The sequence below is a fragment of the Halichoeres trimaculatus genome, unplaced genomic scaffold (assembly GCF_033239565.1).
Source record: "Halichoeres trimaculatus isolate MK-OKI-2021-1 unplaced genomic scaffold, fHalTri1.1 fHalTri1_scaffold_9, whole genome shotgun sequence".
NCBI classification, from domain to species: Eukaryota; Metazoa; Chordata; class Actinopteri; order Labriformes; family Labridae; genus Halichoeres; species Halichoeres trimaculatus.
The window spans coordinates 3,463,165-3,490,219 of record NW_027437188.1 but is presented as its reverse complement, the minus strand read 5'-3'; the positions used below and the strand labels follow the sequence as shown (position 1 = coordinate 3,490,219).

The 27,055-nt window shown below is 39.0% G+C and overlaps 1 protein-coding gene across 2 annotated transcripts in view; it reads left to right on the top strand.

Annotated features, from left to right (window-relative positions):
• Window positions 1-3,452: 3,452 nt before the first annotated feature.
• The window catches only part of LOC141797807 (beta-galactosidase-1-like protein 2), a 41,558-nt gene continuing 17,955 nt past the window's right edge, over window positions 3,453-27,055 (top strand). For both annotated transcript variants that reach the window (XR_012599108.1, XM_074679492.1), the window contains exons 1-12: window positions 3,453-3,672; window positions 4,251-4,436; window positions 5,120-5,188; window positions 5,639-5,734; window positions 6,785-6,893; window positions 8,772-8,864; window positions 9,064-9,145; window positions 9,889-9,953; window positions 11,233-11,317; window positions 17,776-17,919; window positions 21,194-21,274; window positions 23,924-24,030. Coding sequence is in view for 1 of the 2 variants with exons in the window: in XM_074679492.1 (XP_074535593.1) it covers window positions 4,273-4,436; window positions 5,120-5,188; window positions 5,639-5,734; window positions 6,785-6,893; window positions 8,772-8,864; window positions 9,064-9,145; window positions 9,889-9,953; window positions 11,233-11,317; window positions 17,776-17,919; window positions 21,194-21,274; window positions 23,924-24,030 (1,095 nt within the window). In the remaining variant the exon portion in view is untranslated. The remainder of the gene's footprint in view (window positions 3,673-4,250; window positions 4,437-5,119; window positions 5,189-5,638; window positions 5,735-6,784; window positions 6,894-8,771; window positions 8,865-9,063; window positions 9,146-9,888; window positions 9,954-11,232; window positions 11,318-17,775; window positions 17,920-21,193; window positions 21,275-23,923; window positions 24,031-27,055) is intronic.

The window sequence follows — 27,055 nt, the reverse complement described above, 5'->3', positions numbered from 1 at the left end:
CTTCTCTTTATCTCAAATTAAACCTAGGAAATAAATAATTTGTTGCCTTGAAAACAATTAAACAATACAGATAAATTAATAAATTAACAAAAAATGAAAATAATCAACCTGCCTTTGTTATAAATAAGCTTCTGTAACATTTACTACAAAAATGGAGTCCTGTTCAATAAGCCCTCTTTAAACAGGCATTTAAACTTTACAAATCAGGAACAAAACACTGAAAAAAAGAATATTTAGACTCTCTATAACAGTTTTACTTTCCATTTACCAGTTAACTGAAGTCTAATGAGACACCTGAGCTTGTCCTTTGTAAGCAGGTGAGCATCTGTTCTGATTTTGATGCGGTTGTGCCACAGGTTATTGTCTTCCAGAGGAAACTAGTTTGCAGTGCACATGAACCATTTTACTAACGGGCTGATCTCAGTTTTTTTAAGTTGGAAATAATGATCAAATCTTTTCATGTGCCCCCTGCAGTGTGTCCACATACCCCTAGGAGTACAGCTTGACAAAGAAATGTAACAGAGATTGCTGACACCTTTAGTTATAGCTTTTGCTATTCTTCCCCTATGCAGGTACTTTGCTGGTTGAAATCTCCTTTTTTTTCTTTCTTTCTTTTTTTTCTGAGTGTGTTTGTGTGTGTGTGTGTGTGTGTGTGTGTGTGTGTGTGTGTGTGTGTGTGTGTGTAACTACGCCAATGCAAATCACTTCAGTACTTACTATTAACTGTCCCCTTCTTCTTCTTCTTCTGCTGCTAAAATTTCTTCTGCATCTACAGTGATAATCTCCCCCTCTTCATCCTTTTTACCATCTGTCTTTCCCTTTCCATGTCTTTCGTTGTCCTCTCTTTGTAACTCATCTACAATGAAAAAAAAAGTTTTTGCTTATGATAAAAACCCACAGATTATATCTTTTTAGATTTTGGAATGAAGTTGATACTATTGTGTTTGATTTGTGTTGATACTATGGTAATAAAATGGTAAGTTACTATAATTCAGAAAATATCTGGATTCGACCTTTGGTACATGTTGCTCAGACCTGAAAAAGTGAAATGCAAAACAGACATTTCTAAGTTTATGGGCAAATTTAAAACAGGGCATCTGATTTTTGGGATTGCACTGGGTCTGACTCTCATAAGCGCTACTTTGCCACTCTGTTACTCTGCTGCAGAGATGCTGAGTCTCCAGAGTTTTCACGAGGATCCCTCCACTTCAGCCTGCACCCCACTATTCCATCCTCAAACGACCAAGATAAATCCACTGTGGCTCTGGATGGAACTTTCAGTACACTCAACACAACTGTAACACAAACATCTGCTCGTTCTGGTCCACTAAGCCCCGCCCCCCTTCCTGCAGTGCCTGAACTGTAGGTCATAGTGTACTGTCTCCCCAATGCAAAGCGACCACATACACACCACTCACCTGTCTGAAACTCTGTTTAACATGAGATCTCTCAGAAATGAGGCTATGTTGATTGCTGATTTTATTGTGGATCACAACCTGGACATTCTTTGCCTCTCTGAGACTTGGCAACATCCAAATGACTTCTCCCAGCTTAATGAGAGGCTGTCCCACTGGGTTTTTCTTTTATTAGTAAACCCTGCACTACTGGGGGGGAGGTGGCATCACTCTCCTTTTCTGTGGTATTATCAAAGTCACTACTATCACTGTCCCCCATCACTCTTCCTTTGAGTGTTTGGCTGTCAAACTCACAGGCCCCAGACCCACAATCATTGTTATCATTTACAGTCCACCAAAACCCTCTGCGGTCTTCCTCAATGAATTCTCATTGTAACTGCTAACGACTGTATGCACAATGTCCCCCACTGTTATCCTCCTTGGTGACTTCAACATTCATATTGACAACCCATCCTATATCTTTTCTAATGACTTCACATCACTCCTAGACTGTCTTGGTATCACACAACATTTCGATGTTCCTATCCATAACAAAGGTCACATACTGGACTTACTCTGCTGCACTGACATCATCCTCACTAACACTTATGTCATTGATTTCCTCATTTCTGATCACAAATCTGTACTTTTTGACATTCAAACCTAATTACACAAAGCCAGAGAACAACGTACCATCTCCTTCAGACACATTAAACACATCAACACCACAGATCTCTCCCCCCTGATCAGCCCCTCCCCCAGCATCCTTCCCTGCTGACTTGGTGACTCATTAGAACAACTGCCTCTCCTCTTCCCACCCTGAATCCCTTGGAAATCAGTTCAGTCTCATTTGCTCACACTGCTCCCTGTTTCACCCCTGACCTCCGCCAGCTCGACGCCACTGGCAGTCAACAGGAGCGACAGTTCAAAAAGACTGGACTCACTGTGCACCACCAAATGTACATGGATTGTCTTCAACATTACAAGAACTCCCTGACCACAGCCAAATCTTCATACTACTCCAACATCAGCAACACTGGTTTAGGTAAACCTGGAGTCAGAGAACTGTGCCTTTTGCATGAATATTTTTTTTAATTGAAATATTAGCATTTAAGGGAAATAGCATCATGGTCATGCGATCATTTGACTCTTAACATGTGTGAGATCTAATTCCTCTGCTGTTTGAATTAGATACAACTCTTGTTTTTACTTTTCCAATCTCTAAATCATTTCTCACATCATAGGTTGTGTGACTCATGAACAATTTGGGATCAAAGACCTATGCTCTTGTCATAACATATGCCTCTTTTTTAACATTTCAACCACTTGATTATTTCTTTCATTTTTTTTTTCAAAATAGAAATATTAGTAATTAATCTCAATAGCTTTCAGGTCATGAGATCACCTGACTCAAAATCAGTGTGAGATCAAAGAGCTTCACTAACTGCATGAGATATGCTTCATCTCAAATCTCTAAATAATTTTCTATCAAAATTTTATTGAAATATTAGCATTTTGGCTCAATAGCATCCAGGTCATGTGATTGTTTGACTCAAAATCAACTTGGGATCATAGTGCTCCACTGACTGCATGAGATACGCCTTTAAAAAAAAAATAATAATAATAATCATATCTATCTATCTATCTATCTATCTATCTATCTATCTATCTATCTATCTATCTATCTATCTATCTATCTATCTATTTTGAATGTTTATATATTAGTGTTTTAGCTCAGTGGCAGGTTATGTGATCAATAGACTCAAGATCAGATTGAGGTTAAAGTACACAGGATTTAATTAAGCAGTAAATTGTTGCATTTTAACTCTTCTGGTTTTATGAAATATGCCCATTGTTCTATTACATTTCCAAACCCTTCATATTCTTTTTTCTTATTTAAAAATAATCATTTCATTTTAATATTTTTTGGTCATGTGATTAAATAAATAAAAATGAATGCTGGAACATGTTAATACTTTTTTTTTGTTATCTTTTAATGCAGTACCTCTGCTTTAAATATCCCACATTTTTATTTTGAAAACAGGAAGTCGGCAGTGCACTCAAAATAGTTGGAGGTGCTGGCTCGGAATCAGACTGGATTGTACAGAACAGTTTCCCCTCAGAGTAAATGTCTGGTCTAATACATAGACTAAAACGTCAAATATCCAACTTAAAACCAACTTCACCGCGGTCGCTGGGTTTGGTTTTCGTCTCTCACTAAGGGAAGATACCTTCTACTGCTCGTTGCTGTCGGATTGTTTATCTACCTCTTTACAAGGTAAGAAACGCTTTTAACAACCGCTTTTAAATAACAAATAGCATATGCGCGTGAAGAAAACTTCTGTAACACGTAACTAGTCGTCGACTGATGTCATGCGTGCAGCACGTTATGCTCCATGTCTGTGCATACAGTCTGTGCTGTGGACTGAACAGAGATCCCGCCCATAGACTCAGACTATCAGAGTGCAGTGTTCAGAAAGCCCCTGCGGTTTGCTGAAAAGATTTTTACTTGTTATTGAAACCGAGTTTTTTCAGCGAGGTCCACTAGTTAACTATGACATTTCACCGGATAGCTTGTTGACATTGGACCTGACACGTAGCATGATATCACTATCTATTCCCACTTTCCGGTTCGAGGTGTGTCAGACCATGGTTCAAGTCTTGGCTATACTATGAAATGAGTGAGTGTCTTGCTGTTGAACCAGTGTGAGGAATTGCAGGAAAACACTGTTGCAGTTCTTACCAATAAAATCAGACTGTAGTCACCTATAACTGAACTTAAAAGGTGACATAAAATAAGTCACTTTCCACTGCATCACATTCATTCTTTTTAAAAAATTGTATATTATTCTCCAGGAGTTGCCCTGAATTGAGAAGAATGTCCCGTGTGGAGGGCCTGAGAGCAGACTCATCTCACTTCACTCTGGAGGGAAAACCCTTACGTATCCTTGGTGGCTCCATCCATTACTTCAGAGTGCCCAGACCCTACTGGGAGGATCGTCTGCTGAAGCTGAAAGCCTGTGGCCTCAACACTCTCACAACGTAAGCTTCTGTTGGAGCTCACGCCTGGTTATGTTCACTGCACCTTCAAGCTTTAGTTTAGAACAAACAGTGCAAACTCTTTTGGTGGAGGAGATCAAACACAGATAAATTATTATTCTGAGATTAAAAAACTAGAGTCAGGATTCGGACTGTTGTTTTGAAATCTAATTTGAATCTCAGAATAATAATAATTAAATCAATACTGGACCTTAACTTCTTTTTTTTTTTTTTTTTTTAACTTTTTTAAAACTTTTTTTCCAGAAAAAAAATTAGGTCAAAGTTTTTCTTATGATTAGTATTTAGAGATTAAAAGAATTTTGATTTCTATCAAATAAACAGTAATAATAATAGTAATTAACAATTTGGGGCCTTAACTTTATTTTCAGTTATTTCTTTTTTTTTTTTTAAGAAAAAAATTAGGTCAAATATTGTTTTTCTTACTATCATTCTGAGATTAAAGTCAGAATTTTGAGGGAAAAAAAGGTATTTTTTTTTACCTTAATTTTTTTCTCCAGTCGTTTTAATCCTCTTATGTTGTATAAAGTTCTTGTTAGACAACTTTTTTTTTCTTTCCTTTGTATTTTCTTCACACATACAAAAAATGTAATTGACCCCTTAAGCTCAATGCTATTCACAGAGATATTGAAAATCCAGTGCTTAAATATAATCTCTCTGTTATTAAGGTATGTGCCCTGGAATCTTCATGAGCCTGAGCGAGGGGTGTTCAACTTTGAAGATGAGCTGGATTTAGAGTAAGGAACAATGAAGAAAAGACTTACATGAAACTATGCACTCTGATCCCCTGCAGATGGTGCTGTTGCATTTCAGAAGGGCTTAGTTTTCCAGTGTTGACTCATGTGATACAGTTCAGGAGGTGTTGTGTATCCACAAGGAATGCTTTTGATTAATTATTTGTTCCCTTGAGTAGTATCAATAATAATTCTTGACTTATGGATTATGATGGCCTTGACCCAGCAGGGATGTTGCATAGATGGCTTTTTTTTTAAAGGAAATGCAGTTTCTATCTGTATAAAACAAAATGAGTGAAGATTTTTCAGAGTAATTGACAGTCCACTGGGTTTGAATACTGGATACATTTGATTCCGTAACGGTAGTAACTCTCCACATTATAATGACAGTAGGATACATTTTACATTGAAACCTATGGACTCATTTGATTAATGTTTGAATCACTCTCCTAGAGCCTACCTCCACCTGGCAGCCCGCCTGGGCTTGTGGGTGATTCTGCGTCCAGGACCATACATCTGTGCAGAGTGGGATCTCGGAGGTCTGCCCAGGTAAGAATTAGAGCCACAGCCAGTTTTTACCTTTTTATGTGTGTGTGCTATACAGCCATCGCAATATAGTCATGCATATTTTAAGAATAGCCAGTGGGTTGCAAAACTAATCCCCCAAATTGGCTTGGAAATGGTTTGTTCAGTCAGGTAATCTGTTTGTTAGCAAAATCTCAGCTGCAGGCTAAATCCATTCGACCCATGGAAGTAATGCAGGGTTTTGTAATTTCGATTATTTGTTGTTATTTTGGATCTGCCATGTTTTGCTCAATAGCGTAAGCAACAATATCACTAAAACTGATTCTCCACCGGGCCCTTTAAAGAAAAAACTGAAACAGCTTTCGAAAACAAAAAAATTATTTTCATTTTAAAGTTACACACAATCCCTTTTACATTGATACATTTCCTGTGGTATATCCACAATACTTGAATGAAACAAGGAACAAAAAGGTTTCTTTCTGTCTTTTTTTGACACCTTTATTTTCTTTACCTCCAAACAGGTGTATAAACTATCCAGTAGGTGTGGTGTGATGACTTAGGTTCATACTAATAAACCTCTTTTGACAACCTCAGTGCAGACAAAGTCTAAATGAACACAATAATTATCATGTGAATCACAAATATTACTCAAAATAAAGATAGATAGATAGATAGATAGATACAACATTCAAACTGGGCTCCTCCTTCTTGGCTCAGTGCCAGCAGCAGAACACGCCCATATAGAGGCCCAAAGGTTTTATCAAAGGTCACATTTAGGTGGATTATTCCTGTAAATGTCTCTTTTTTGGGGAAAATCCAGCAGACTCTACCTTTAAGCAGAATAGATTAAGACAGTTGATGGGTGAATCTTACAGAAGAAACTACTGAAAATTAAAAAGAAAATGTGTCTTAATTTATTGTCAAAGCATGTTGATTCAAAGTTTAGGGAAGTTTAGTGTCATCAAATTAAAGTGTCTTCAAGGCGCTGCAGTAAGCAGGAGTCAATCTTTCACACATGACTTGAAAGTGCTAAGGTTGGTATGATTACCTTCAGTTTTGTCGTCTTCCTTTTAGTTGGCTGCTGCGGGATCCAAACATGAAACTAAGAACAACCTACCCAGGATATACTCAGGCAGTCAACTCCTTCTTTGATATGCTTTTGAAGAAAGTTGTTCCCCATCAGGTACGTGCAACTGAAGCATCATAGAAAATTGCAGTTATAAGTTTTATTTATTTTTTTGAGATTGTTTTTTTTTTTTTTTTTTTTTAAAGTTAACCTTCAACAATAGAATACAGTGAAAAACCAATTTTACTTTATAGATCCATTCAAAATGGTAAGTTTGAACACATTTAGTATTTATTACAGAGAACATTTTTGATTTTTTTTTCTTTGATTTTGATTTATTATGACTCGTGAAAATTAAGAAATATGCTCATAGTTCAAGATAACGGGTTTCAAAGATCAAGTATTGTTATTTTTTTATAATCAGTACGCAGTTCAGATCCCTTTACCTTGAATTACTTCATCACTCATCAGTGGGAATGGCAGAGAGGCTGATATCCTGTGGCTCTGTGTGACTGAAGCCCAAGTTGCTCTGATACCGACCTTAAACTGGTCCATTCTTCTTGGGTTGGGTGTTTCTTGTTTTCCTCTTGACGATAACCCGCACATTCTTTGCGGGGCTCAGGTCAGGTGAATCAGCTGGCTTAATCAAGCAGTGCAGTATCATGCACAGTGATATGATTTTGGGTAGTTTTGGCACTGTGGGCAGGTGCTAAGTCCTACTGGAAGAGGAACTTGGCTTCTCATGAAGCCTGTCAGCAGATGGAAGCATGAAGAGCTCAGGAATGTTCTTTTCAGATTGCTGTGTGCTCACTTTGTACTTCATAAAACCACCGTCAACCAACCCTGGCTGATAACATGGCACCCAAACCGTCACAGACTGCAGAAAACTTTGATCTTAGTGAGGAGGTGTGGTTAACCCTGATGCTAGGTATGACGCAGTCTGCTAGGACAGTAATGAATGGACAGTAAAATCAACCGGTCAAATAACTTAGACTGTCTCAAGAAATGTGTAATTGTGACATTATTTTTACATCATGATGATGAAACTCATGAAGCAAAATAAGATTTAATCTGCACCCAGCTTAAAAATGTTGGAACGTACCTCTTTCACATATGATATTGATTTACTCATTGTTCTGTTTACTATAATTTTACCACTCAATGTGTTTGATTTTGATGGTGGAAGCAGACTCAGCTGTCAGCAGTCCCTGTGATTGCTGGTGCCCTTATAAAAAGTGGTTTGATTTGGCAAAATGACCAAAACGACAAATGATATGGATTAAAAAAAGAACTAGAAAGCTCGACTTGACACAGAGCAGAGCCAGCTGCTGGCTCAGCTCGTGGAGAGGAATCAAAGCGTATGAAGAGGGAAGAGGCAGACTTGGGAGAGAAGAGTTGGTGAATGTGCTGAACTACAATGAGAGATAAACAGGTTTTCTAAGTGATCCACTCAAACTTAAAATGAAAAATTTGAGACATGGCATTTTATTTTTCAGCTTTAGGCCAAAAATGATCAACATTGAAATCTCCCCCAAAAAACAAAAAATTGTAAACAATTTATGTTGTATTTCATGGATACAGAAATTGCCATGTTTTTTGTCACAAGAACTGATGGAAAAAAATTCACCCATTTAAGGACATTCTGCAAAAATTCTTGCAAAAATGCAAGCATACTCTTTTATTTCTTTTTGTTTTTTTCCTCTTTTGTTTTGACTTTAAGGACAGAAAAATATTATGTACCTGTCCATAGGATCTGTAGCACGACAATATGTAATAATGAATTGAATTGTTGGCAGTACAATATACCAATATTCTGAAATTTGATAAGACATTTTCTTTAAGCTGTACTTCCTTTATGTAAGTTTATTCCTGAGCAAAGTCTTAATTCCATTTTACAGTGTTTTTAAAACTCACCTTTATTGAGTACAGGAATGATCAAGAGCTGACGTCAGACACTGATACCTGTCCTTTGTTCACTGGCTGATCACTGTGCAGTACTCCAAGGGTGGCCCAATAATTGCCTTTCAAGTGGAGAATGAATATGGCTCCTATGCAAAGGATGAAGGATTCATGTCTTTCATGAAAGAGGTAAGAAATGTTTTGCAATTATCTCATGAATCACCAGAAACTTTGAGACAAATTTGAATTTATGTACTTTGTTCTCCCTGCTGCCTTCACTTGCTCAGTCACTTACTTTTCTGTCTTTCAAAGAAAAGTCAACAGTCATTTTTCAGAAGCAACACCCTGTATTTTTTGAGGTTGTGTCTGTAACCCTCCTCCTTTCCAGGCCTTGTTGTCGAGGGGCATCACAGAGCTGCTGCTGACTTCAGACGACAGGGAAGGACTCACGCATGGAGGAGTGAAAGGAGGTATTGTCAGATAGGCACAAGGACAAACAAGACTGTACACTCACTCTCTCACACACACACACACACACACACACACACACACACACACACACACACACACACACACACACACACACCGGAAACACACACACACGCAAACAAACTAACCAACACACAGGGTTTTTTTGTGTATTGTGGTTTCACACAACTATCCGAGGTCCGATCCAAGCCCAGCCTGGTGTCAGGCAGCAAAAAAACCTGCACACAAACTAATCTGTGTCATTCAAATTTTTATTGTCAACAGTATTTTCAAAACTGTTTGGTGCCACAAAATAAAACCCTCATTTTCCATCACATTAAACATGCCATTTGATAGAATGAAGTAACAATAAACCACAGTCTGTTAAATACCATAAAAAGGTTGTTCTCCACTGGAAGTTTTAAATATTAAGACCTTTACTTCACATTGTATACTTGTAATTTAAACCACTGTTAAGGAAAACTGTGATTATATACATTTACACCTTTTCTTTCCATGATTTGCGTCTATACCTCCCTTTTCAAAAGTAGTAATTTTCCTGGAGGGCTAAATCCAATTCTGATCTTTGTGATTCAAAAGAAGAGTTAACTGACAGTGTATTAACAGCAACATTTCAGAGAGATGAGAGGATGGACAAGTGAACATTATTGCTGTATATTATAACTTTGATGTTAGAAATGTTGGTTCGTCAATGATTTTTTAAATTCTTTTTTTGTCCCCAAAGCCCTGCAAACCCTTAATTTCCAGAAACTGAACGTTGCTAATGTCCAATATCTGGATGAGATACAAGTAAGTTAGTATTCAACTGTCTAAATTGTTGAGTCTTTGTGGTTTGTTTTATTTCTATACAGAGTTTGAAGTCATTACTATTTTTTTCTGATTTTATCTAGCATCAAGCTTCTTAGCTTTGAAACAGAATACTACAAGAAAGAAGAAATACCTACCTTCCTTTCTTCCTTACTTCCTCCCTTCCTTTCTTCTTTCCAGCTGCTGCCCTTTTGTGGCTGCCTGTTGTAGCAGCTCTGTCTTTCTTGTATGTTTCTTGTAATTTTTTTGATCTTTGCATCAAAAGTGGATCATTACTTTGTATGGCTCATTTGTTGATGGACACCGAACTGGTTATCTCTTCAGTGATTTTTTTTTTTTTACTTTTTTTGCCCCTGTGGGGACACTGTTTACATGGGAAATCAGCTGTTAGCAGCCTGTAGCATGTCTATGCTAACTGGTGCAAGGCCTGATGTTTTCCCACGAGGTGAGGAGAAGGGGGTGAGGACAACGTGCTGGTTCTCAGGTGTGATCTAAGAAGTGACGACATCGATCTGTCCTTCGTAAGATCTATCTCCAATAAGGTGGACGAGCTAGCCATGCTAGACCAGCAACAGAGGGAATACCAGAGGGCAGATTAGCATCATGGTACTCACAGTCAAGGCTAACGGAGCTAATGCAGAGGCTCCTCTGTATGTTAAGAATACAAAATGGGTACAGTAGGTGGAACAAGCTATATGGTTAGCATGACTAGCTTACTATTAAGTACATATATGGAAGTAGCTGGCTCATTTTAGTTATTGCACTTTGCCAGGTACCGAGCATCGGTACCGTATCGTTTCAAATGTTAAAGGTACCCATCCCTAAGCCTGACTAGGAAGGAGTTGATGGATGCTATAGTGATGAAACTCATCATGCATTACATCCAACATTTTCTGACACTTACAGTTTATTTTACATAGTTTATTTTCAGATTGACTGATGCTGATGTAGTGTTTAAGGGCTCTGAAAAGTAGAAACAGAGACATTTTATGAATATGGATAAATTTGGCGTTGTGGTGTTATCAAATGTCTGCAGAAAAGGGGATTAATCCCAAGGACATTCACAATACCTATAAACTTAATACATATTATATATATGCATATACATATACATTTACATTTACATATAGGTGTTGATAGTGGTCAGAAAAACAGGTTATTCAAAGAATCAGAGACTGTATTCAGATTTTTTTTTAGCTGAAGTGTGCATTTCTTTTCCAAACTGTTCTAACATCATGCTGTATTTTTTTTCTTCTACCAGCCCCAGAAGCCAAAGATGGTGATGGAGTACTGGACAGGCTGGTTTGATCTTTGGGGAGAACATCATCATGTTTACTCAGCTGAAGGTAAGACGGACCGCAGACAGGTTGACAGGTTCTCTTTGGAGAGATCTACGGTATCTCTGATCAGAGAACGTCAGGTGTTGACGTGAGGGTAAGACAGGACTTGTGCTGAATAACTCACAGGTGAAAAAACTGTCTCTCACTGTACGCAGATTGATAAGACTGACCAATTTGAGACCATTGGGTAAGACGGGTTTTGTGCTGTGAGCCAGTGCAGAATCTCTGAAGGCGATACGACCCATCATGTGAGTGAGACAGAGTCTCACTGCTGTAGGTGAAGAAAGGCTTAAAGAAACTTTTTCAATTAAATGGTCTCTGTGCTGAAGGAGCTGCAGCTCTGGGGGTTGGATGAAATAAATTCTCCAGACTTTCAGACAGTTATACTCTCTGGTTCCCCCACAGAGCCCACTCTGTGCTGTTAGGATGCAAAGAGAAGAATATGGTCATCCCTTCCTTCTTCTTAAACTTGATCAGAGATTGATGAGCTTTCTCTGTGTGGAAGGACATGAGAAAAGTGTTCAAACCCAGAGTGTGTGTCTTTTTATCTTACCTTTGTCTCTGGGCCATCTATTTGATGTTCAGAGGCCTGATTTTCAAACACTCCCCCGTGTCGATGTGCTCCACTGATTCTGAGTGATTCCACCCAGCACTGATGAAGGGGTTTGTTACTCTTACTCCCACTTCCTTGTTAAGGAAGTGTTTTTATACATACATACACACATAACACACACAAGGGCTGTATTGCTTTTGGCTTTATTTAATGACATTGATTGGTTGGAGCAGGCAGCGTCATTGTTTACTTGCCCATAAAACGTTCTTCTTTGCAGTATCTTCTAAGGTGCTGGCAGCACATAAACTGTCTTACAGAAATCATTCTGTTTGTAAAGACCAAGCTAATGTGCTGAACACAATGACCCTTTTTTATTCACAGTTTCTCATTAGCAGTCGTCTTCTCTCTGGTCTTTGTTTGCACTCTGATGCATAAACTGGCTTCTTATTTCAGTCATGGCATAGTACAGATTAAAAGTATCATGGCAAGCCAGAAGTGAGCAGCCGCTTAAGTTGTGGACAGACACTTAGTAGATGTTAAAAACTGTGTTTGGCTACAGTATACTTTTGGATCTGGTGCTTGGTAGTTGTGCATGTTTATGACAGATGCAGTGTTTTAAAGAGCATAAAGTCAGTTGCAAAGTTGTTGTTGCAGTTAGAGACCTCTGACGGGTGTTTTTTCTGGATCTGGTGATCTCTGACTCCAAGAGTAAATGAATTCACCAGCTTACCCAAGAATTCAGAGAAAGTACTGGGAAAATTGTGGTTCTAAGTCAATCAAATGCAGTTATCAGAAAAAAATCAGAGAGGTAAAAGAAATGTTTCTGGTGCAAATATTGAAGTAGTCAACCTATTAGACTTACTTGCTGGTGGCTACTAGTAAGACATAATAAGGACAAAGTGACAGGTCAGGGACACAGCTTAGGGCTCAGGCTGTGAGTATTGCTTATAGTCTGGGGTTGTACACTAAAGTACTTCAATGTTTTCTTTTTGTGATGTTTTATATAACAGTGCTCTGTAGCTATGAATAAATACATTACCTACTTGCTTTGCGTCCTGTTATAAGTTGTCCCTAACAAAGAATAGTAGAAGATCTGCTCTCCATTTTTTGCTTCCATCCTTACAGCAGTGGGATATAGTGCTCATGGGAAATGGAGTCTGTGGGTGGATCCGAATAGTCCTTCCTAAGTCCTTTCCTATCCGCTTTACCTTAACCCCGATTAAAAACCTCACAGGGTCAAGAAAATGAGGGGAAAAGATGAGAGGAAAGAAGAACTGCGGCCAAAGAGGAATACGACTGCACTTTCACTACAATGTTTCCCGAAATGAACTATAAGAAGCACATTTGTCCTCTGCCTTATCTCACAGGGTCGTTTCGTGTCTTCACCGGTTAACATTAACAATCCATGATCAGAGGATTTACCTGTGATGGTGTTTTGTCTTTGGTCATACAGTGTGTGTTTCCTGCTCACAGCTGTGAGGTTTGTGAGAGCATCTATAAATGTTAACAATCTGAAGCCTGATAACACAAGAGGACTGTCTTGGATAATACAGCAGACTGTCAGAAACACTATACCCTCTGTTTCATTCACATATACCATTATGAACATTGTTTGAATTTATTATACTTGGAGCGTTGTAAAAGTCCTCATTTGTCCTTCTTTTATATATTTTAATAAACGTTATTACTTCTATCACTAGTGATTTATTGTTTTAGTTTAGAATTGCAACCAAACGTATGGGTTATAAATCTTTTTGACGTTCATACATCGTGAACACAATAAACACATTCAGGCAGACACATGATGGTAAATGTTAGAAATGCAACAGTACTCACATAATTTCCATCTCTTCTCCATCGTAAGTTTCCGTAAACTTTTGTCGTATACACGTCACGTGCCGCAAGGCATCATGGGGTGTTTTCTTCTCCTTTCCTTTTAAAAAGGATGGTCCGGTGTTTCCTTAGCTAAAGGAGAGATTAAAGGAAGCAACGACCCTCCTTTCCTTAACTTTTGGAGAATTCGAACAGCACTTATCATGGCCAACGCTTAAATGCTTCCGGGTCATTTCTTCAGTTATGAAGGTTCCTTATCAAAAAAGGACTATTTGGATGCACCCTGTATTCTGGAAAACACTACTGATGATAGCCAAAGATATCCCTGCTAACAGTAGCATGCAGATCATCATCATCACGGCGCCTTGAATAAAAAGGAACATAATTTTAGATCAAAGGAAAGTTATCTATTTCATAATGTTAAAGGGGCTGTGAGAAGTTTCTTTGTGATCTTGAAAAATTCTCCCATCAATATACATTTCTGTTTGTAATCCACACTTTAAAATTAGATTATAGCGCCAATAAAGGTTATTCCTAAATGTTTTTCCTCAGCTTCCCGATCGAGTTGAGCTGGACCTGATGGATTTTCGGCACGTCAAAGTTTCTATGACAACACCACGCCGGCTGACAAAATTCATTAGTGAGAAGTTAGATCCGTGGTTTTCTCTGCTGAAAACAATTTCTCAATTAATTTTGTAGTGATGGTGGACACTGGAGCCTAACTGTTAGACAGAAAAAGGACAGAAGAGCAGAAGAAAAGACCAGGATTCACTTCCAAAACAAAAACAATTTCATGACAGTGTGAATGAGAGGCCAAAAGGTGGCGCTACAGTCTAATTAAAACAGATTCCCCCCACAGCCTCTTTAAAGGGGATTCTTTGCTAAATGTTTGATACCCAGACTCGTAATCTAAAAACAGTAGCTGTAAAATTAAAGCTTCAGTTTGAAGTGTTGTGGAAAAATTGAAGTAATACAGTTTTTACCTGTGGCTGCTTCAAAATGCTGAGTTTCCATCTAAGATTAATTCCAGCTGCATAGCTGCTCACAGACACATACATTCATACATACATACTTATTGCAAGACATTTAAACATGATCACTTTTCAATGCTTTTCATATGCGCCTAAGGTGCAATAATTTAAATGTGCCAGCTGCTTCCCTATATGTACTTAATAGTTGCCAGGCGCTGTCCTGTTGGCTATGGCTACCTTTTGCAGCAGCTCTCTCTTCTTTGTCTGTTTCTTGTATTTTTTCGTCTCTTTTTCGTCATCTTTGTATTTGGAGTGGATCATTACTTTGTTTGGCTCATTTTTTGGTCATGGACACCAAACTTTTTGTGGCTTCAGCGATATTTTACTTCTTTTTCTCCTGTGTTTGTCTGGAGATCCTACATGTAACCATGGCTGCATTGTTTACATGTGAACTCAGCTGTTAGCAGCCTGTAGCATGTCAATGCTAACTAGTGCAAGGCCTGATGTCTTTCCACAAGGTGAGGAGAAGGAGGTGAAGACAAATTGCTGGTTCTCAGGTGTGAGCTAAGAAGTGACGACATGGACCTGTCCTTCCATCTATTGTTGTTGGGAACGTAAGATGTATCTCCAACAAGATGGACAAGCTAGCTGTGCTAACCCAGCAGCAGAGGGAATACCAGAAGGCAGAGTAGCATCATGCTATTCACAGACATGGAGAACGGAGCTAACATCAGACACCAACACCACACTGGAAGACAGGATCCAGGAGACAGAGATGGAGCATGACTGACTGCTCAGTCCTGGACCCTGTAGAGGTGGAGGCTGGCTGAACTGGAGAATGATAGACAAGCTGTCAGCATCTATTTTCTTATGGGCCTTTTTGCACTTTCTATACACTTTCTTTCTTTTGTTTTCTTGATTGCTGCTGTGACTTCAATTTTGTTGTACTTGTTACAATGACAATAAAGTTCTATTCTTTTCTATTCTATTCTATTCTATTCTATTCTATTCTATTCTATTCTATTCTATTCTATTCCAATAGTATGCTAGTCATGTTAACCATAAAGCTTAGCCCACCTGCTGTACCCATTGTGTATCCGAACATACAGAGGAGTCACACCTCCTACTGTAGCCACCATGAGTGTCCTCTGGAAACTTCTCATATCAAACAAACACTACAGAGCCTCAAGCTTCCTTTATACTCTCTGACGTTCCCAACAGTCATCCTCATCAGTCTGACAGGATAAAAAGACTTTCTTATAGAATTTACTCTCAGCCAGAGAGTGAAAAGGAAAAACAGACCCTCAAAAAGTGTCAGCTGTGAAATGAGCGCTGGAATATTCTGAGGGGATTCATGTTCTTGACAGTTCAGTGCTCTGCAGACTGTAACAGGCCAGGCAGTTGGTCACAGCTAGTGGCCACACACTCAGTGTTGGTGGCACCACCACGAAAGCAACCAGTGTGCTTCTGTCACTCTCCCTGGTCCATTGTTATTCACTGGGGCTCATGCCCTTGATTCAAATCATTAAAGTCAGTCAATTTCACCACTGAAGTCTAATTTGAATACTTAACTACTTACCCTGGCATGTTCCCAGCTAAATGTAGGCAACTAATATGTGGAGGGGGGAGGTAATTTTTATGTGTGTGAGCATTACCATGTAATGAATTATAGCAACCTGTAATAGGATGTGGGTCTGAGCAGGGGCGAAAATCCCGTTTCATTGTTGGGGGGGACAATAAACAGTAAAATTTCAGAAACTGATTCTTAGGGGGGGACATACAAAAATAAATGCTATAATTTTTGCTGTGTTGTTTTATATTGTGATATTAAACAGTGACTAGTCCCAACTATGGATAATCAGCCGAGATTTAATTTTCCTTTAGTTCATGAAAAAATGGTTTGGCATGAATGTGGAAGCAACACGTCCACAACACTATGAACTCAATAATTAGTATTTTATATACAAATTAATGAAAAAAGTGTTGATTTTAATTGGAGGACAATAAGGGGTTAAAATTAACAGTCAGAATGGAATTAGAAACTGGATCTATTCAAGATCTAAGTCAAAGTCATAACTACTTTATTTTTAAATCAATAAATCTAGAATAGAACATAAGACTTTAATAAATAATGGCTTCATCTATGAATTCATAAATCTCACTAGAGATACCTCTATCTCACTACAGGCATCTTAAATAGTTTTAATATTTGTGTCATAAATGAGAGGACGAGGATGTCAGCATGTCACCTGTCTGTCTTATCTGTCACAGCCTTCTTTGCATCATAGAGGAGAGGCTGTTTGCCAGCCAGCAGCAAACGGTGTGATAATTAACTTATAAATAGTTCGGTGTTTTAATGCACTTAATCACGATCTTTGGCGCTCTGTAGTCTGTGTCTGTGTCTGCGCACCACATCGGATGGAGGCTTAATCAGCGTCTTTTTTTTTTTTTTTTTTTTAAGCATACTGTCAGACTTCGGAAAAAGGAGTTGACATTTGCTTTTCATTTTCTCTGTGTGTCTGTTTAACAAGTGAAGTTATGATTGATAAGTCTTTCAGTGAAAGCTACTTACTTGACCGCGACCCTCCACTCTGTCTGTATGCGTTTATTTGTGTGTGCGTGTGTGCGCGGCTGCAGCATCCGTGCAGGGAGAAATAGATTGGATCAAACCACTGCGAGGATCGCGCAGGGAGGGGTGTGTGTGTGTTTTCTTTCAATAGTTAAACTCGTAAATCATTGTGTTTTAAGTAGCATGACTTGTATTACACCATTGAAAAAAAAAAACCTTACTATTAGAAAATTAATTACAACTGGATTTTTTAGGGGGGACAACTTTATGGAAGGGGGGGACATGACCCCTGCGTCCCCCCCGGGATTTGCGCCTATGGGTCTGAGGTCTTTCTGTGTCTCAAATGAAGTGGAACTGAGGGTGGTAGGATAATTGAAACAGTGGCTCTGTCTTGTTACAGCTAAAGTTAAAATGAATTTCATTCTCTCTTCTTGACGTCACGACTGGAGTCCTCCAGTTTCAAATTTGGTTAAGCTGCAGCATAAACTTGAATGTATTAAACAGAATTCATTTATTCTGTTGTTTTTTTTTCCCACAGAGATGACCCGTGTGGTTAAAGAGATCCTTGAACTGGACATGTCCATCAACCTCTACATGTTCCATGGAGGGACAAATTTTGGCTTCATGAATGGGGCATATGCTGTCGGACTACCAGCTCCTAAACCCATGGTCACCAGTTATGGTATGTGTGATAACTATATATATATATATATATATATATATATATATATATATATATATATATATATATATATATATATATATATATATATATGTATATATATATATATGTATATATATATATATATATATATATATATATATATGTATATATATATATATATATATATATATATATATATATATATATATGTATATATATGAATTCTAGGAATTAACAAAATTATTATGCATGACTTATCAAAAAAAAATATGAAGAGAAGATTTGTAAATCCACTTTTTTTTAAACTGGCCAATGTTAAAATGGCCGTGTTTGCTGCCACTGACGTCAGTTCAACTGCAGCCGTTTACTGTGTCAACAGAAGTAAATTATGTTATTCAGCTGGGGAAGGCAGGGTGTCATGTTCGTAAACTTCTGCTACAAGTCAGAAAAGTTCAGGCAGCTCACACTCCAACTGAGGATGGTTGCGGTAGTTCAGAGAGAAAAAACGACAGAGATCATGGAGAGGATCAAAGGATGGAGCGCCTGAGATGAACAGGATCAACAAAAAGTATGTTTTGTCTGTGTTTTGGATCAAAAACAGGAAGAGAGACAAAAAGAAGAGAGTTCATTCTCTTTTGGTAGTTTTGGTGTCTACAGAGTCATAGAAAACAACATTATTTGGGCCTTAAAAGATTGTTCATGATGCTCTGGAAACAGCTGGCAGCCAATGAGTTAATCTTGCGATCATTTTTAAACACATTCATTTGTGGTGTAATTAATCAATCCAATAAAAACATTGAAGTGACAACCCTGATATACACACTTAACAGCTATAACAGCTTGATTCAACCTTAATTACAAGGAAGTTAGGATGCTGAGGCTGAAAGATTTTCTTACTTTATAAAAAACTTTTACAGTTCAGTTGTCTCAGTCCCTTTGGTACGTTTCTCAAATCACCCTTGACATTTGCAAAAGATTTCAACTTCTGGTGGGCAAGAAAAAAACAACAACAACCATGCTACAAGGATTTGGCACAACCCTCTTTTTCACAAATGAGACCTTAGGAAATAATTTATTCTTGTCCTGCTTATCCATCTTTTTTTCAAATTCAAAAATTTCAAATTTATAAAAACATACTTTGGCAGAAATTGTTTGATATAAAGTATGAATCTTATCTCCATACCTTTGATAATTAAAGTTTGTCTATTCAGCTTTGGAAAAAGGTGGACATGACAAGTAGCTAAGTAGGAATGGGCATTGATCAGATTTTATAGATATCAATATCCTTCTTGATTCCCTTATCAATTCCTATTGTGAATTTTCTCTGTACCAAAAGTAGCTCTACAGGCTTTCTGAACCCAACTTTTCTTTCATTTGTCTGTTTGTATTTTGACATCAAAGTTTTCAGTATTATGTACAGAGAGTAACTGTGAAATGTATCTGTGGTGAAAGTTGAAATTCTATTCTGATGCAATTTCTCATATTCATTGGCATCCATAGTGCTATTTTGTTTTTTCTTTTTTTGGTTAATAATAGGATTTATACCTTGTTCAATTTGTTGAATAGGAATCTCCTGTAAGAGAGTAATGTACATTTTTTTGTGTGTTCATCTGTTCTTCTGTAAAACTTCAAGCTGAAAATCGTGAATCAGAGATGGCATGGGAAACTGTTTTCCATCTGCTATGCTAAGATAGCTGGGGCAGACTAGTCGACATAAGGTCAGGCAGCTCTGGCATGGTGTAAAGAATGGACAAGGGAATCGTTAAACGTACACTCACTGGCCACTTTATTAAGTACACCTTGCTAGTACAGGGTTGCCTTCAAAACTGCCTTAATCCTTGGTGGCATAGATTCAACAAAGTATTGTAAACATTCCTCAGAGAGTTTGGTCCAAATTGACATGATAGCATCACACAGTTGCTGCAGATTTGTCGGCTGAACATCCATGATGAGAATCTCCCGTTCCACCACATCCCAAAGGTGCTCTATTGGATTGAGATCTGGGGACTGTGGGGGACATTTGAGTACAGGGAACTCATTGTCATGTTGAAGAAACCAGTCTGAGATGATTCCAGCTTTATGACATGGAGCGTTATCCTGCTGGAAGTTGCCATCAGAAGATGAGTACACTATGGTCATAAAGAGATGGGCATGGTCAGCAACAATACTCAGGCAGGCTGTGGACCCACACACCATTACACCACCAGCAGCAGCAGCCTGAACCGAAGACAGGACGGATCCATGCTTTCATGTTGTTGACGCCAAATTCTGACCCTTACATCCCAATGTGGAGCAGAAATCCAGACTCATCAGACCAGGCAAGATTTTTCAATCTTCTATAGTCCAATTTTGGTGAGCCTGTGTGAATTGTAGCCTCAGTTTCCTGTTTTTAGCTGACGGGAGCGGCACCCAGGACGTGTTGTGCGTCCAACCTTGAGGTTGGACAGAGATGCTCTTCTGCAGACCTTGGTTATAACCAGTGGTTATTTGAGTTACTGTTGCCTTTCTAAGAGCTTCAACCAGTCTGGCCATTCTCCTCTGACCTCTGGCATCAACAAGGCATTTTGACCAACAGAACTGCTGCTTACTGAATATTTTCTCTTTTTGGGACCATTCTCTTGGGACCTAGCCATGTGATTGGTTGCGTTAATGTGCAGCTGGGCAGGTGTACCTAATTAAGTGGCTGGTGAGTGTAAAGGCTAATAATGTTGATGGCTTGAACCATTTCTTATTGGTCCTCAACAGGAACAGGTTTTCGATTCCCATCCCCACAGCTAAGGTAAATGGTTACGATGTATGAATTATAAATATTGGAAAACATGAAAAACGAGTTAACTGCTAACACTATGAAATTAAGCCTCTGGCCTTTTTCTTCTTAGTTATTTCAGTATGTGGTGCACACACACTGAATTTATCACCCAATTAAATGCATTGGATCTGTAAATGAAAGATGGTAGAATGGGTTTTATGGTCTCCTCTGGGGGATTTAACATTGTCATGACCTCTTTGAGGGAGAGGGGGACTCTGAAAACTGCTTCACAGTAGGGGAGGCAGCCTCTGACCTCCAGCAGTCATCACACCTGTGTTTACTCCTCTGGGTGCCCTTCAGCTTTTTTTTTTTTTCCTCAAACGGCTCCATTTTCTGTCAAGATAACCCAAAATGTATTCCAACAAGCTGCTGTCTCAAGATCTTTGATAGGGGAGCACTGTGAAAGCATCTGCAACAGTGAGAGGCATTCCTGCCTCACTCTGACTCCCCAGCCTGCTGTTCTGATAGCACATTATCTTTCAGATTACGATGCTCCATTATCCGAGGCTGGGGATTACACCCCCAAGTACCATCTTCTGAGGAATTTATTCAGCCTCTACCACAGTGAGTATTGCTTGTTGTTGTTGTTGAGACAGGCGCCTCGTCTTCTGGCTCTTTCTGTCCTTTTCTTTTCATTTTCTCACTTCATTCTCCCTGTAGCCTGCCCCCTGTAAGGCATGCATTAGATATGAGTTTATGAGTGTTTGTGTGTGTGTGGGGGGGGGAGTGTTCTGAAAACATGTGAGATTTTTGACCAAGTCAGAGATCCTCATTAACGCCCTCTGGGAAATTTAGATACTGCAGGGATTTAATGTCCTTTGCTCATTCAGTTTCCTATTTGTAAAATAAGGATTTGTGGTTGGGGTCAGATGTCTCAAACGTGTTGTTGCTTGAGCCGGCAGCAACGCTTTCAGCAATCTGCCACTGAATCCACCATAAGGAAGTTATAGTTTGCCAAGAATTTGTTGTGATTGAAATATTTTGTAAGGCGGTTTGTGTGCGTGATCCATCCTTATGTTTTGTAGTCGGCTGAACAATGAGCAGTGGCCTGGATATGAGAGGGAGTCTGAGGAGGCTCAGTCTACCACTGAGCAACCACAAACCCATGGCCTAATTTCTAATTAGATCACTTTGATATTCTATTATTGTTTGGTTTTCAAACCATTCACTTTGTGTCAGCTGCCCTTTAACCTGTGGAGTTGCTTTTGTTCAGCTTGGCGAAGACTGAGGCTGATCTGCAATCTGCAGATCTGTCATCTGCAATGCATAGTTTGACAGCTCAAAATTGCTCTTTTACTTAAAGGTAGGGTCTGGAGGAATTTTTTTTTTGTTTGTTTGTTGTTTGTAAATAACATTCAAACAGCGCACACCCACTGCCTCTAACCGGAGCTACAGAAACACACTCATTAGCCCTGCAACCACCAGTAGCATCAACTTTCTAGGTGGGAGAGACTCCCACCTGACTTGACATGTTAGCACAAGCTAATAACAGGTTTTTTACACATACCTGGTTAGCCTTGCGTTGCACTTTGTCCCGTGCTGCTCTCCAAGTTCCAGAAACCGAGTGAAAATCAAACCAAGCTTCAACTTTGTTTAGTAAAAATCTTTATCTGTTTGCCATTTGGTTCCACTTTGTTTATGTTTTTCTTCCTCCATGCTATGTCCACTATCGTAGCTGCTCGGAATAGCTACTTAAACTCACTAATCAACCCCCCCAAGTCACTTGCACACTTGGTGCGCTGTAATTGGCTGATTTAACTGAGATAACTCTGCCAAGAAAGGTCCAGAAACGACCAAAACATGAACGTACAGGCAGAGGAGGGGGTCGAGGCAGATACAGACACTGACACATATGTATATGAGGACAATAGGAGACGGTTGAGCAGGATTTTTTTTCTGTAAAAACTGAAATTCTCGACTGGTTTAAATCTTATCTGTAGGACAGAGTCTGTAGGTGACCCCCAAGGCTCCATCCTGGGGCCCCTTCTATTTTCAAGAGAATTAGATCTCCTTTGTAACGGTGAGCTAGCCAAGAGGTCAGCAACATACGTCGTAAATAAATAAATAAATAAGTACATTGCAATAACACGGATTACAAAAAACGACAAAGTCAATTACCATCATGATGCAGTTATACATCATGATGTCACCAGGCAATCATAGCTGCATACAGGCTCTGGGTAAATGTATCAAACAAATCAAAGAGTGGATGAACCTAAATTTCCTCCATCTAAACAAAGATCAAACCGAGGTCATTGTTTTTGGAGCCAAAGCAGAGATTTACAGTCAGTGAGAAGCTCCAGATGTTAAAGCTAAAAACCAATGACCATGCCAGAAACCTGGGTGAGATCATGGACGCAGACCTAAATTTTAACAAACACATTAAGACAATTACAAAGCCGGCCTACTGTCACTTAAAGAAAGTGTCAAGGATTAAAGGACTAACATGTCAGCAGGACCTGGTAAAACTGGTCCATGCTTTTATCTTTAGTAGACTTGATTACTGTGACAGTGTCTTTACAGGTCTCCCTAAAAAATCAGTCAGACAGCTGCAGTTGGTCCAGCACACTGCTGCTTCAGTCCTCACTAAGACCAAGAGTCCAAAGATACTGGCATTTATCATGAAAGCTGCAGCTAAGTGATCTGGGTGTTGCTGCACAGTGTGAAAAAAAAATACTGCCAGTATTCCCAAGAGGCACTGTGCTGCCTCTGATTGCTTAACACCTCTAAAAGCAGTTCTGAGGGCAAGGGCAACTATTCGTTATTGTTACAAAGAGTAAATCATCACAGAGGCTGAAAGCTGGTGAAGAGGTGGATGGCTCCCCCCAGTTTGACATTGTACTGAGGTATCAAAACTACCTTTGTTTAGGGGGCTTTTCAGTACACAACACTGGATAGAGAGTTCTATGTATTCATAGAGCCTTGAGTTTTTTTTTTTAACTTTCGCTACTTCAGAAATTGGGTATCCCTCCATATCTAGATACCACATCTAATTAATAATGCATGCGCTTCTTTGTACTTTATTGGAAAACTGTATGCACAGCTCAGTTAAGATGCATATTTAATTTTCTCTTGGTTCTCTTGGTATGTTTGCACTTGTTTACCTATCCTATCTCTCAAGTAAAAATAGGATAAATAGAGTGAAAACTAAGTAAAATATAGACTAACGAGCTGCAACCACCCTTAATTGTATTTTTTTATTTTTGTTTACAGCTCAGCCTCTCCCTGAACTGCCCGCTCTCCAGGAAAGGAAGGCGTACCAGCCGCTTGTCATTCAGCAGCACATGTCCCTGTGGGACAGCCTGCATTTAACTGACAAAGTAAGCTTCAGACACAAAGAGAGGCACAATAATAAGACACATCCTTCATGTAGGAGTGCTTTAATAAGTGCTCATTGAGCTTTCAACTGTGCAGGTCCAGCTTACTTTCTTACACTTTTATACATATTCTGAGAAGAGATACAGGCAATAAAATGCAATACTCTCTAGAAACATCTGCTGCCAAAGTGCTCAGGTGCCTGGGCATACACCCCCTCCCGGTTTCACATAGAATAGAATACAAAAGAATAGATTAGAATAGAATAGAATCACAGCAGCCAAACAAGAAAGTATCTAGTGCAAAACATTCAAGAATATATAAACAGGATAATAAGTGTTAACTAGAAAATAAATTTCCATCAGAGACAACAGCTTGTCCATCATTCTCCAGTCAGCCTCTACCTCCACAGGGTTCAGGACTGAGCTGGACTTCTTCACCAGTCTGTTCAGTCGCACTCCCCTGTATCCTGTCTACTTACAACAGGTGAAATCCTTCTAATGCAATTGGTGTCTGGTGTTAGCTCTATTAGCCATGTCTGTGAACAGCATGATGCTACTCTGCCCAATGGTATTCCCTTTGGTGCTGGGTTAGCATGACTAGCTTGTCCATCTTATTGGAAATAGATCTTACGTTCCCCATAACCATGGATGGAAAGACAGGCCGATGTCGTCACTTCGTAGCTCACACTGCAGCATCAGCTTGTCGTCTTCGCCTCCATCTCCTCAGCTTGTTGAGAACACCAGCTCAAGCACTGGTTAGCATCAACATGCTATGGGCTGCTAACGGTAAATCTTGTGTGTAAACAATGCAGCCATGGTTACATATGCAGATTCAGATTGAGATTCAGACAACTTTATTAATCCCTGAAGGGCAATTCAGTTTGCAGTTATACCTGCCTTGTTGAACACATCATCTTAAAAAGAACAAACAAATGGAAGCATACACAGCCTAATGTCAACATCCATGATTACATTCACATTCAACCTCACTTCCACCTTCACCTGTCAGTGCCACAGTAGAACATACAATGAATAAATAATAAATACAATGACAAGATGCACAGTAACACTCCCAAGTGAGCATTAACCCCCGGGAGTTCAGTTTAGTGCTCAGCATTTAGCAGCCTGATAGCTGAAGGGATGAATGAATGGGAGTATCTGTTTGTTTTTCCTGGGGGTGCATAAAAGCGCCTCCCAGAGGGTATAAAAGAAAAGTCTGATGCAAGGATGTGGCCAGGCTGACCAATTATTCCTCTGGCTTTCTGGACCACACGTCTCTTCCAGAGGGAGCTCGAGTCCATCAGCTGGACTCCAATGATCCTGGAGCAGACTTTAACGATCTGATTCACACTATTTCTGTCCTTAACAGACAATCCATTGAAGCAGCAGATAAAAGAACATGTTAAAAGACTTTTGATAAAGGAATTATAAAAGCAGGATAAGATGCCCTCAGAAACACTAAAAGAATTCAGCTTCAGGTGAGTCTTCTGTTGACCCGTTTGACTATCGACTCTGTGTTTTCGGTAGGGCTGAATTTTAAACTGACATCGCAACGTAATAGAATGCAATTTTCAAATCGCAAAGGCTGCAATTAGGAAAAAAAAAGTTTCATGGACACAGACCTGGGGGGAATATAGTAACTTGTAGTTGTTCTCCCTTAAAACCAGCAAAAGTAACAAAGCTGTTTTTTTCTGGCAAACCCCCCCCCCCTGTGGGCTACAAAGATCCATCCAGTAGATCGTAGTGCCATACCCCTTAATCACTTTTTTCTGTATGGTTTGTTACTCTTACTGACAACTGGAGGTCAGTAAAATCTCACAGTGTTCCTTTTTCTTTTTCAATTAAGAAATGCAAAAAAGACTTTCAAATGCTTTTGAATGTTTAAATGCTAACAGTGTCTTTTGTTGGATAGTTATCCTATAAAATGACTTAAAACTTGTGTTAAGTGAAGAATGCAGAAGATAAATGCCCCCCCCCCCCCCCCCCCCAAAAAAAAAAAAAAAAAATCATATGCTGAATCGCAATCGCAATATTGGTCTAAAAATATTGCAATTGGATTATTTTCCAAAATCGTTCAGCCCTAGTTTTTGGCGAACTTCAGATCAGAGTCAAACACAGTTCCACGATACTTGTAGGAGTCCACAATTTGTACGTCCTTACCATGAATCACACTCGCATTGGGTGAAGAACCCTGGCCAGACCTCCTGAAGTCGATGACAAGTTCTTTGGTTGTTTGGACATTGAGGTCAAGGAAATTGTCGTCACACCATTGAACAAACTCAGTTAAAGCGTCCCCATGGCCTGTCTGAGACCCCTGAGGAAGAGACAGTAGAGCAGTACCATCTGAGAATTTCACCAGATAACTGCTCTCTAGGGATGGGTACCGAATTTAGTACTCTTATAGGTACTGACCGAATTCTGCCAAAAGTACCAGGTACTGATTCATGTAAGATCAAAAGGTACCACGGTTAGGTAAATGCATCTTTGTGACTGTGAGGGAGAGGAAGAGTAGGTGATATCCCCTGCTGGACATGAGCAAAGCGTTGCAGGGTTATATATATATATGTTAAATTAAAAAAAATATATATATATATATTTATATATATATATATATATATATATATATATATATATATATATATATATATATATATATATATATATATATTTCTAAATAAATTTATATTTTTTTACCACAAAAAAGTACCGAAAATTGGTAACGTTAAGTACCGATACCAATTACTAGGTACTGGGCATTGGTGCAGTATCGTTTCACATGTGAAAGGTACCCATCCCTACTGCTCTCCCAGTTTGACCTACAGCTGTCTGTGTACAAGATAAACAGCAGAGGCAAGAGGACACAGCCCTGAGGGGGTCTGGTGTTTGATATCAAAGCTTGGACATGTGACCATTCACTAAAACCCCCTGGACTCTGTTTGTTAAAAAATCTGAAAGCAACAATGAAATCTTACCAGGCAATTTAAAATAAGAGGAAAGTCTCTCAATTAAAATATGAGGCTGAATTTTA